Source organism: Helicoverpa zea, chromosome 24 (genome assembly GCF_022581195.2).
Source record: "Helicoverpa zea isolate HzStark_Cry1AcR chromosome 24, ilHelZeax1.1, whole genome shotgun sequence".
Classification (NCBI taxonomy): domain Eukaryota; kingdom Metazoa; phylum Arthropoda; class Insecta; order Lepidoptera; family Noctuidae; genus Helicoverpa; species Helicoverpa zea.
This window is the reverse complement of record NC_061475.1, coordinates 1580681-1593192: the sequence shown is the minus strand read 5'-3', so window position 1 is coordinate 1593192 and position 12512 is coordinate 1580681. Positions and strand designations below refer to the sequence as shown.

At 38.7% G+C, this 12512-nt stretch overlaps 1 protein-coding gene across 1 annotated transcript in view; it reads right to left on the bottom strand.

The window, feature by feature from the left end:
• Positions 1 to 669: 669 nt before the first annotated feature.
• The window catches only part of LOC124642277 (facilitated trehalose transporter Tret1-like), a 112687-nt gene continuing 100844 nt past the window's right edge, over positions 670 to 12512 (bottom strand). Inside the window, exon 5 of the mRNA XM_047180630.1 lies at positions 670 to 3148. Within this exon, the coding sequence (XP_047036586.1) occupies positions 2120 to 3148 (1029 nt within the window). The 3' untranslated portion in view covers positions 670 to 2119. The remainder of the gene's footprint in view (positions 3149 to 12512) is intronic.

The window sequence follows — 12512 nt, the reverse complement described above, 5'->3', positions numbered from 1 at the left end:
CATATCAAAGCTTCCAAGACCAAAGTAGACCACGGTGGCTGTTCTCATATCAGGAGATTAGCCAGCTGCGCAGGACATATTATAGTGCACGAGCATTTGCGCAGACACAGGTGCACTCACTATTCCTTCACTCTCATAGCCCGATGGGACGGCAATCCGACACGACCGGAGAGAGATCAGGCGCAGGACCGACATTTACGTGCTCAAACCCATGACGCCATATAATCATGGTACAATGGTCCACAATGGTGATACCGTAATGTTGCTACTTCCGCTAGTAATGATGATTCTATTCTATTTGATAGTTCGTGTGTCAAGTTTACGTAGTTCGAGGTTAGGACTGTCAAGCACAAAATACTTACTTTTTCTGAAATATTTTTTAGGTAGGTAGGTATATTGATCTGATTATAAACAGGCATTTATGAAGTGTCAGTTACTAACTTAACACTTTCCTTCAGGTTTTTCTTTTAAATAAATTACACTGATCTACAAATTATTTTCACCTTGGGGGAAAAATGCTGTAGACTTATGTAAATCCTACAGTCAAATTAGCTTCGTGTGGATAACGTATTTTATAATGTTGTGAGACACTGGAGGTTATTTGGGCATCATTGCTGTGATATTATTTTTCTGTTACTATTTGACTGTTGATAAAATCAAACAAAAAAATAGGGTCACAAAGTTTTTATTGAAACACTTAAATTCGATTTTTAAGTACAAATCAATAATAATTAGAATTAGCTTCCTCGTATGGCAACGTGTTTTTGCAACACATAACTTAATACATAAATATTCATTAAAATATATACTTATTTACAAAACTTAATAATACTGTTTCTATTTACACTCGCTTTCTCAATAGCTCTAAATATAAAATCGAAAAAAAAAACATTATAAAAATGCAAGGCACCGGTTTTAGCACCAAATTTTACAAAATAAAATTGCAAAATTCATCATTATTTTATCAAAATATTATGACATTGTCACTGGAGTAAAAAATAATTATACTATGCACGACTGTACCTACACAAAGGTGTAATACTTTCAACAAATTATTTGTTCGATATTATAATACAATTTTATTATAATTTACATTTTTGTATAAGATATATTTTTAAAACAATTTGTGAGCACTTGTGCTCGCGACTGTATTCCATACCCGTACATTACAATGAGTTTAATATCATTGGTTGGTTTACAAAATTACTGGTTAATTTAAAATTACCTATTTATTTCAATTCTATTAAAATTCACATTTATTATATTGACAGGTACACTGAAAAAGCTAATAATAATATTAGCTTTTAAAGATCTATATAATTAAAATTAATTTACCCAACCAATGCTATGATACTCATAGCTCTCTAATACAAATAAACTAAATCATAAATGAAGCCCAATTCCTTGTTCCACTCAAAATTATTTTAAAGCCTACCCAGATAGGCTAAGAACAAAATGCTCAGACTTCACTCATAAAAAAGTCCGTTCAAAATCATCTAAACTATATTTACAATAAATATCACTAGTTTTTCGAATACAATAAACAGCTGAAAATATTCAGATCTCTTAACATTTATATAATAAAATGTTATCTACAAGAAAATGGATAATTTTGAAATTGCATCAGATTTTGGAAGCACAATAGCAATAAATTCAGTTTATGACGATAATTTTGATATTAATAACAATAGTACAGATTAATTATAAATAAAATATACATTTAGATTTACTAAAGTCAATAACTAACAATTCAATAAAAGCATTGAATGATTTAAATTTAGTTACACAACACTTTATTTACAATATTCATTACAAGCACCATTTAGATATATTTAGCACGTCTGTTCCCGATGCAATTTCTCAAGTCTTGTGATGAATTAAGGAACTTTTTAAGATTAAGGCACTTTCAGGGAAATACTACACATTAATACTGGTTTGAAGACAACATGTGCTGATAAGCGCACGGAAGCTTAGACCTGCTCAACACCAAGATATAGTTCCTTTGCTTGTGACTAGCAGAACAGTGTCTATAGCTGATATTTCATAATCTCCATTTTCCTCATCACGCGCTTAACCAGCGTCTTCTATAAAACAAACCATGACAAACATACAACGAAGACTATCGATTAATACATAAAGATTCAACGTATTTCGGATCCATTTCGTCTATCTCTCGGCCTTTCGTTTCTGGGACGAAAAGTACTACGAATAGGAGACATAGTACGGATATACCTGCGTACATCCAAAAGAGTCCGTAAAGTCCTATGTAATCCTGGAAATCTGTGGCTGTCTTCACGTTAACGAAGCCACAGAGATGACTGAAGCTGGTAGCTAGAGCACTGCCAGTACTCCTGTATTCAAGAGGAAATAATTCTCCAATAAGCAATGATGATATAGGGCTGATGCCCAAAGAAAACGCGATCGTAAACGTTAGAACGCAGAGCAAAGGAATCCAGTCATAGGTCGGTTCTGATTGCATCAAATCAGATGAATTTCGAAAGACTTCTTCGTAGTAGGCGTAAGACCCAAAACCGGCGAGTGCTATCGACATCATGACTCCACTAATCATCAACAGTGGTAGTCTGCCAACATTGTCTATCAACATTCCTGATAGACATGACGCTAATAGTTGAGCAACACTAGTCGCTATTGCACCGCCGTGAGGGTTCATTGTCCTAAATGTCTTCTTAAACATTTTGACAGCGTAAAAGTTGAATAAATTCGCTCCAGTAAATCTTTGGAAGAACATCAGGCCACAAGTTATTAAGACTGGCCTTGTCATCCTTTTAGACAACAAGGCTTTAAACTTCCCTGTGTTATCACCGTTGAATAGTTTACTGGCTAAGATATTTGTTCGTATCGTTGCTAATTCTTGTCGGATATCTGCTTCAGGTCCTCGGAGCCATTGTAATGACTCTTCTGCTTCCTGGTCCTTCCCTCTCAGCAGGAGGGAAGATGGAGTTTCTGGTATGAAGAAGAGAGCAAAGAATAAGAGTATAGGTGCCGCGGCGACCATCAGAGCGAGCTGGTACCAGTTCAGGTAGGCGCCTATGGAGAATGATATTAATATACCAATCTGGCTGAGAATTTTGAGAACTGAACTGAGGCATCCTCTGATTTCGGGAACTGCTATTTCTGTGACATATACCTGTGAACAAGAGAAAAATTCATTAGATATAGTTCAAAATATATTGGAACCTAATTATAGTATAAAACGCAGTATAAAAGGCAATCAATGCTTATCATTGTCAGTATCTAATCATTCTGAATATTTTCATTAATGTCTATATCTAATGTGAAGTGCCGCGTAATTAGAATGCAGAAAGATTCCTACAATTATAGTTCGGCCATTCAGAGAATGCGTTCCTGACACGTCGCGATTGAACTGACGACGTAATAACATTCATTGATTATTGATATAATAATGTTGTTTTAATGCTCCTCAATTGTTAAAACGGTAAACAACCAGCAAAAATATTTTTATCGTAACTGCAACGCCATTGCAAAGTTACGTCGTCAGTTCAATCGCGACGTGTCAGGAACGCATTCTCTGAATGGCCGAACTATAGCAAAGAACATCTATTACGTGAATAATAAAACTCTTAACATCTAAAACTGTCTAACTCCGATGTCAGACCACACATACAAGCAATAAAATCTATTATGCAATCAAATTAAATTGTAAAACGAGACAAAGCGTTATCTAATGACGTTTAATCTTGTCTCCATCGCCTAAAGCATCACAAATTAAGATTAACATATCATTGGTATCATCTTCTACATTATCAGATGACTTTATATTTCTTTTATTAGCTTCTATTAATTTAGAGATAAGATCAATTTGTTCCTTGCTTTCAATTTCAGCGTAGGCATACAAGATTGTATTTTTATTTTCATTCTTCACTTTATTTTGATTGTTATTGGTTTTATTATGTAGTTCAATGACTTCCTCGGTGTTTGTGTGGCGTAATACAATATAGAATTTACCAGCTGATTCTGCCCACGTTGGTAGTAAAATTTGTCTCGAGTGAAATAGTTTTAGTAGGTTATGGACTTTCGATATGTTTATCAGTGTCTTTCGTCATTGTTATTACTGTAGATCGTTTTACCCATGTTGTTTTAGCCATAACTAAATTGATTAAATCTATGGTCCTAACTAAAGATGTTACAGATAACAAACTTTTATTACTATAACTAGCTGTTGCCCGCAACTTCGTCTGCGTGGGCAATATAGAATAGTCAAAATACTACTTATCCCGTAGGTGCATTCTTTCACGTGACAGTATAATTAGGATTAGCACTTAGCAGTCGCATAGATTCATTGATCAAGGTTGTGTTGTGGATGTGACCATTTATCTAAACAAAAGAAGTAAAGTTTGTGACGTTGTGAATATCTCTTGATCTAGTCAGCCAATTTGGAAAATTATTACGTATGGTGCGTAAGTAATTTTCACAGGAAACAGCTATAATCTATGTCTATATGCTTTGAGTCTGACAAAGCTGTCATTTGTACATTTTCTGCAGCTGCTGCGACTAATCAGAAGCCAGAAAGTCTGTCAGTCTTACCATGGATATCGTCTTGTGTAGTTGACTGGATTGAAGATAGGTAGATAGGTAGTCGCTCCAAGCAAAATATTGGTACTCAAACAGATTCGGCGACTGGAAGCCAACACCAACATAGTTGGGGAATAGCTGGATGGATGATAAAATGAGTCATCATCATCAGCAGGCGCATAGGGTAGGATAGTTTCACTACTGGGGAGAAACACTTGTATGACGGGGATTTTCTGTGCACTTACTCACTATGATAAGGCTGACCCCACATTAGGCGTGCGTGATCCTCGGGCGTGTGAGAAGCGCGGGCGTCGCGAGCGCGCTGCGTGAACGTCGCGTTTTGCTGCCCTGCGGCATGTGTGAAGAGTGCAAGCGACGCGCTCGCGGCGAGCACGCGGCGCTCGAGTTGCGTTCTTACCCCTTCGCCCGCTATCCCCGCCGCCCGCTAAACGCCTTAGCAGTTAAACGTCAAGGAGAGCGGCGCGTGCAAGCCGCGAGCGCGCTGCAAATGCCGCAGGGCAGCAAAACACGACGGTCACGCAACGCGCTCGCGACGCACGCGCGGCGCCCGCGCTACTCACACGCCCGAGGATCGCGCACGCCTAATGTGGTGGCCTAAGCCGGGACTCCACCGAAATGTTTGCATTAGTTCACGAATAGGCAAAATGTACGTATCTGTGCGAGTCCACTTCATGTGTTCGTACTTGAAACCTGCAGTTTTGCCAAGATTTTCAAAATGTACGCTCGCAATTTGCCATTTCTTGGTGGAGCCAGCAAATCAAAAGAAACATAAGTGTTGTATACTGTGCGTCACTACCGCACACCGGGAAAATTTCGCTATTGCGGAGGACGTTTATATACCATATTTTGTGTCACACGTAAACAGGACGACAGTAAGTATCCACCGAAACACTGTCAAAGATCTGATGAACAAACAAATCAGACCTGACTTGGTCACCTGGGGCCAATCAGAGCTCTATGAAGCGATCATACGCTTTGGCTCCTACTGTTATTGTGGTTTCTGAAAATTTAATCACCTCATTCAACGATGATTGTAATTCTGATGGTACTATTAAGAACACTTGCTTAGCGCAGAAGCTGACGTTAGCAGGTCAAGTCTTTTGACTTCTCGAATAGGATACCATTGGTTTTTGTGCAATGCACACCTGCAATGCATTCTGGATTAGGATAGGATATAGGTGGATAGGATTTGCAACAGAGAACAATTCTGTCTTTGTGATTAAATGACATCAAACGTAGTTTTATATAAAAGGTGTTTTTTTAGACTTGGCTCGGGTCTTACTGAGACTGTTCGTAATCGTGAACAGTGTATTTGCAATCAGAAGTTGAAAGTAAACTTGTCTCTGGTATGCGGCGCGTAATTTGTACGTTTTCAGACGCATAAAGCATTTTACGTGTGTATGGTATTAAATCGAGAAAGCTCCCATTTCTTATCTGCACTTTGTATCTGGGCTTGTTTTTAAAGCTACAGAATCCTACATTACCTACCTCACGCTTAGCAGCGCCTGCGAGAGATAGATCCTCATTTCTTCTAGGATTAATTTTACATATTTTGCATCAGAAAAAATAATTAAGGTCTACTTAATACTACTCACTCAAAGTAATTTGTTTTAAGGCCACCACATTAGTGGAAGATAAGCTAAACTATGTTTATGAAAAAATCCTGATATGAACTCCATCTGTAACTTTAAATGATAAGTAATTGTTCCACTAAAGTCATCATTTTTGACATAATGTTCAAAAAATAATTTAGATGGCACCGTTTTAAATTTGGCCGAAAACTATTAATTTTCCTTTCATCAAGGTAATAATTATAGTTGGATTTTGATGTGGCACGGCAAACTGACAAACACAATTGAAATGTCTATCGAAAAATTACACTTCGTGTTAAAATATGGTGAATTACGGAAAATACACAACTCCATCTGTTGAAATAATAATCCTCTATAAAGAATGTATGGTAATATTGTCATTTACCACCTCGCTCCTTTGACAAATTGATGATGTATTTTATTTACCACAGATGGAGCTACTTTAACCTTGGCTAAACAAAATTTTATTTTTTTTTTCTTCCGAAGTTACTTATAAAGGTGTGATTTTCTGTGTAAAGATTAATAATAGGCCGATCAACTAATATAAGTACAACATTCAAATGTACAGTTTTGACAAATAGATTGCGTGTCGTAATATTTTACATCTTGAATTCACAAAATTAATCATATCTTTTGATAGAGTGAATCGATTTCGATGAAACAAAAACTAAGTAATACCCCAAGTTACGTAGAATTTTTGTATATAAGCATTGTCTGCATTTAATTCGTAGATTTTACGTGAATCCCGAACAAACAAACAGATAAACAGACAAACAGACAAAAATTACAAAAGTGATGGAAATGGGTTCTGTTAGTTATCCTTTAACATGCTGGCTATTTTTTTTGTCAATTTCTTCAATGTACAAAAATTACTTTTCTACAGATTTATTATATGTATAGATTCAGTTTTACAGCTTAAAATACAACATCGCTAACATCGTTCTTAATAGTTATGGTTATAATCTTTTCTGTTGCATTATTTATGAAAGTGACCATTTTGACATGTGCATTGGTAATCACGGCTTACGTTTATTGCTTGCGGAGTACTCTAACATTCCTGTTCCTTTGTCCTACAAAGTAAAGTTAGTAAACTTAGACCACCCTGTGAAAGCCCATAGGTCTATACTTGGATAATTCAACCTACTGGAGATGCCATAGACGTTCCTTCCCCTCTGTTGAAGACACGAAAGCACAGGCAATTAAGACTATTTTGCATAGAGATCGGTGGTCATGGCGTGTCCAGTGAGTTACATGTTCTAAGCTTCATACGACGGTGAGCCAAAAACATAAAATTCTTGAACGATTCGCCATAACACTGGCCGCAGTTATTGTTGTAGTAATATATGGAAATGCGTGAATATTCTATAGAATTATGTCAATGTTTATGTTAAGTGCGCGTGAGCAGGCATTCGTTTGTCAAGTCGTAATGTCGTTGGTAGCACCTGTGCGGGATTTCGAGAATTTTAAGTTAGGAATATGGTTTCTTTAGTAATAGCAATTTATGTAGTAGATCGACGAAAAGATGTATGGATTGTGTGAAAGATGACATGAATATGACGGGAGTCAATGTTAGTACGACGAATGACAGAGAGGAATGAAAAAGTGGTAGTAAGGCATGAAGAATAAAAAGAGGAACATCTTCTTTCTCCTGCCCTGTTCCCAAATATTACTTGGGGTCGGCGCAATATGTCATTTTCTTCCATTTTCCCCTGTCACTCGTCATACTGACACTCACTCCCTTCCTATTCATATCATCTTTCAGGCAATCCATCCATCTTTTCTTAGGTCTTCCTCTTCCTCTCCATCCATCTACATTCATACTTAGCACACACTTTGTTGCATGCGTATCATCCCTCCTCATTACATGTCCATACCACGACAATCTTCTACTTCTCATCTTTTCTGTAACTGGCGCTACTTTCAGACTTCCTCTAATGTAATCATTCCTCACTTTATCCATTCTTGTAACACCACACATCCATCTCAGCATTCTCATTTCTGTTACATGCACTCTCTTCTCGTCCCTCTTTTTCAATGCCCAACACTCCGATCCATACAGGACGACAGGTCTAATGACGGATTTGTAAATTTTGCCCTTCAGTTTGAGGGGCATCCGCGGGTCACAAATAGCGCTAGTTACCTGTCGCCACTTCATCCATCCAGTATTGATCCGATGCGTAACGTCCCTGTTCACCTCACCGTCACTTTGGACGAGTGAACCAAGGTACCGGAAGTCGGAGCAAACTGGTAGGGGCATGCCGGCTAGGGTTATGGTCATGGGTCCCGAAATACCGCCAAAATCACAATGAAGGTATTCGGTTTTACTCCTGCTCACCTTTAAACCCACTGTCTCCAGTCTCAGCCGCCATGCCTCCAGTCTACTCTGGACCTCTGGCCCACTCTCCCCCACCAGAACAATGTCATCGGCGAAAAGCATACACCAGGGTGCCTCCTCCCGTATATCTGCCGTAAGCGCGTCCATTACAAGCAGGAAGAGATACGGGCTGAGGGCCGACCCCTGATGTAAGCCAACACCTACACTGAAGCTGGTGGTAGTGCCCGCTGCGGACCGGACTTCTGTACGGCATCTGCCGTACATCGCTCGGATCAACTGCACATACTTCCCTGGTATACCTTTCTCCTCAAGGGCCCACCACAAAACCTCACGAGGCACCCGGTCATATGCCTTCTCGAGGTCAACGAACACCATATGCAAGTTTTTGTGTGCACCCCTGTACTTTTCGCACAATTGGCGAATACAGAATATAGCGTCCGTTGTACTCCGACCAGGCATAAAACCGAATTGATTTCGTGCGATATCACTCTCTTCTCTCAGCCTCCTTTCAATAACTTTCTCCCACACTTTCATACTATGTGACATTAGCTTTATTCCTCTATAGTTGTTGCAATTCAACACATCACCCTTGTTCTTAAAAATGGGCACCAGGAAACTATTGCACCACTCGTCTGGTATAGTTTCCTCTTGCAACAACTTATTGAAGAATAAAGCCAGCCATTTCCATCCATCCATCTTTAATAATTTCCACACTTCCACTGGTATTCCATCTGGCCCTATCGCTTTTCCATTTTTCATTCCATTCACTGCTAATCTGACCTCATCCTCACATACATTTCTTACAAGGCCCTCGTTCACCGCTTTATGATGGAGCACACCGCTCCACTCATTTTCTTCATTCATCAGTCTTTCAAAATATTCCTTCCACCTACCTTTAATCTCCACATCATTCGAAAGGACCGTTCCGTCTCCATTCTTTACACACCTTATCTGGCATACATCTCTTGTCATTTTCTCCCTAGATTTAACCAATCGGTAAAAGTCATTTTGACCAGCTGGGCTATCTAGGGAGTCATACATCCTCTCGTGCGCTTTTGCCCTTGAAACAGCCACAATCTTCTTTGCTTTCTTCTTACATTCATCATATTCAGCCTTTTTTCGTGCTTTTTCACTATCATCATTGTCTTCCGTCCGCTGCCATTCCTTGAATTTCATCTTCTTTTCCTTTAATACACTCTGCACTTCTTCCACCCACCACCAAGTTTCCTTCTCTATCACTCCATTCCCTTTTGATTCTCCTAGAATGCTTCTTGCCGCTTTCCTTATACACGTCGCCATTCCACTCCAGCATTCATTCACATTCTTTTCATTCATTTCTCCCATTTCAATCATCTTATCAACCACTACTTTTCTAAATTCCCGGGCCAACTCAGCCTTCCCCAACAGATGCCATTTGATTTTGGGGGGCCGTCTCTCTTTGGCTTTTGGCCGGGAAGTTAAAATCACATCCATAATTAGGGGTCGGTGCTGCGAGACTACAGCTTCGCCTGGTATCACCTTGCAATCTTTGATGTTCTTTAAACTACTGCGTCTGACCAAAAAGTAATCTATTTGTGTCACGTGGTGACCGCTTTTATAGGTGATTAGATGTTCGGTGTTCTTTTGAAACCACGTATTTACCACTGCTAGGTCAAACGCAGTAGCAGCCTGTAGCAGGGCTTCACCCTCGTCGTTCTGGCAACCGAACCCCCACCCTCCATGCACTCTTTCATAATTCCCTCTCATTCTGCCAACATGGCCATTAAAGTCTCCTCCCACAAATACCTGTTCATTCGTCGGCACATTCATCATTACTGCATCGAAATCCGTCCAAAATTGTTCTTTCACCCTGTCATCACAACCGATTTGAGGAGCATACACACTTATAACATTTATTATCAAACTTTCATACATTATTTTAACAACTATTATTCTATCATTCACTCTCTTTACATCTATCACACTTTCTTTCAAGTTCTTATCTAACACAATGCCTACCCCATTCCTTTTCCCATCACTTCCACAATAATAAAACTTGTATCCTTCCCCAATTTCTCTAGCTTTCGTGCCCTTCCATTTAGTCTCTTGCAAACATGCCACATTTATTCGTCTTCTCTTTAATACATCCGCTAACTCTCTGGCTCTTCCAGTCATCGTTCCTACATTCCAACTTGCATACCTCAATCTTACTTCCCGGACTCGCTTCTTACATTGCACCCGCCCAGGTTGGTGCAAAAACCCTTGTCCACTTCCCACAGGGGCCGGGTGCTGCCCCTGCGCGTCGCCTGAGGGGTACGCCCTAGCCCTATCGCTCATCTCTTCAACATTCGACATATTGCTATATGATTTGGCATTGTGTTTTTACGACCGGCCGCCTGCCTGACGTCAACCCTCTTTGGGAATGCAATTGTTGGTGGTCACTCTCCTACCACCTAAGGATTGGTGTATTTTAGGATACATACATTAAAATATTAAACATTAAATTAACAAACATTAACAAAAATATCACACTCCAGTCTTTTAAAATCCGGATCTAGTCTCCTCACTGCAACCTCCAGCTTAGAGAGGTCTAGTATGAGTTCCCTCATGTTCTTATTAGGCCCACAGGGGCCCTGGTGGGATGTCATCTGCTAGGCGATCTCTTCTTTTGACGCTTCATCAGCATAAGATTCATTTTCCTCTGTAGCCGCATACACAGTCAATTGGAATAGTTCAAGATTATCTGTCGGCTGAAACGTGATGCTCTTGTTGACATATATATCCGTTCTTCTCTCTACAGCGCAGGTACTTGGTGGCTTAGACCACATCTTCGGTCCTTATCTTGTAGGCTACCACCTACACTACTGTACCTTAGACCAGCGTTGCACTCATCTTGGTTTTTCTGGTACTCCAGGGTGATCACATCAATGTTGATAAAATCAATAAAAAGAGGAACATAAAAGGTTTAAAAGAAGTAGCTTTTCTGGACACTTTTTTTATAAACAAAAATATTTTGAAATTGAATGGTCGTCGAGGCTTATCCCATCATTTATATTATTTTCGTTCCCCAATTACCCTGAGAGAATTATTTATGAAAACTCGAAATAGGTATCTATTTCGAGTTTTTAAATAATTTGTCGCAACAAATTATTTAAAATTCCCCGCACGATACCCCAGCCAATAACAGAAACGTTCTCACAATAAATTCTCGAATATTGTTTCTTACGTCCAATAATCATGTATTCTTACACCAAAACATTGGTCATCAGTTCACATAGTCTCGTAAAATGTTAACAATAGATTACTTTACATAAATAATACTTAACATTGCTACGTTACTGCATAAGCACAGTAATACCTTTTTATGTTTTGTTCGGAGAATGCCAAACACTATGTATGGGCAGACACGACTATCCATTGACAAGTACAAGAAAGGCGATGTTTTATTACCTACTACCTACTTGTTCGATTGATGGGTTTCTGCCTGTTTTGTCGAAATTCAATTTGGTTATCAATTGAAAAACATAGGCTGTGTAAGGGATTCCTGTTAATTCAATCACTGTGATGTTCACAATGGCTCGCATCGCAGCTGTCAAATTTGCATGCAAACGTTCTGTGATATTCATGACTTCAATTTGATAAATTCTACGAATATTAATGTTATGGGTAATCCGATTTATAATGATTTGTGTTGGTTCTAGGATTATACGGATTGAGGGTACGAATTCTGATGCTTAAGCATCGTTAACTTTACGTAATTCGGAATTTGGTAAATGAATTATGCATTTGTTATTAAAATACAGTTATAGTTATAAATAGCCTCGTTATTGGATTATCATACTTAAGGTCATATTAAAATAATACATTTGTATCTAGTTGGCATCAACTTATGCAAATATTTTTAAGATGCCTGTAAATATCAGCTATTTAATATGATAAACGGTAAAGGTATTCATAGTTAAATTCGTAGGAAACATTACTACTTTTTTATTTTTAGAACAAAACATCAACACGGAAAGGTAATGTGGATA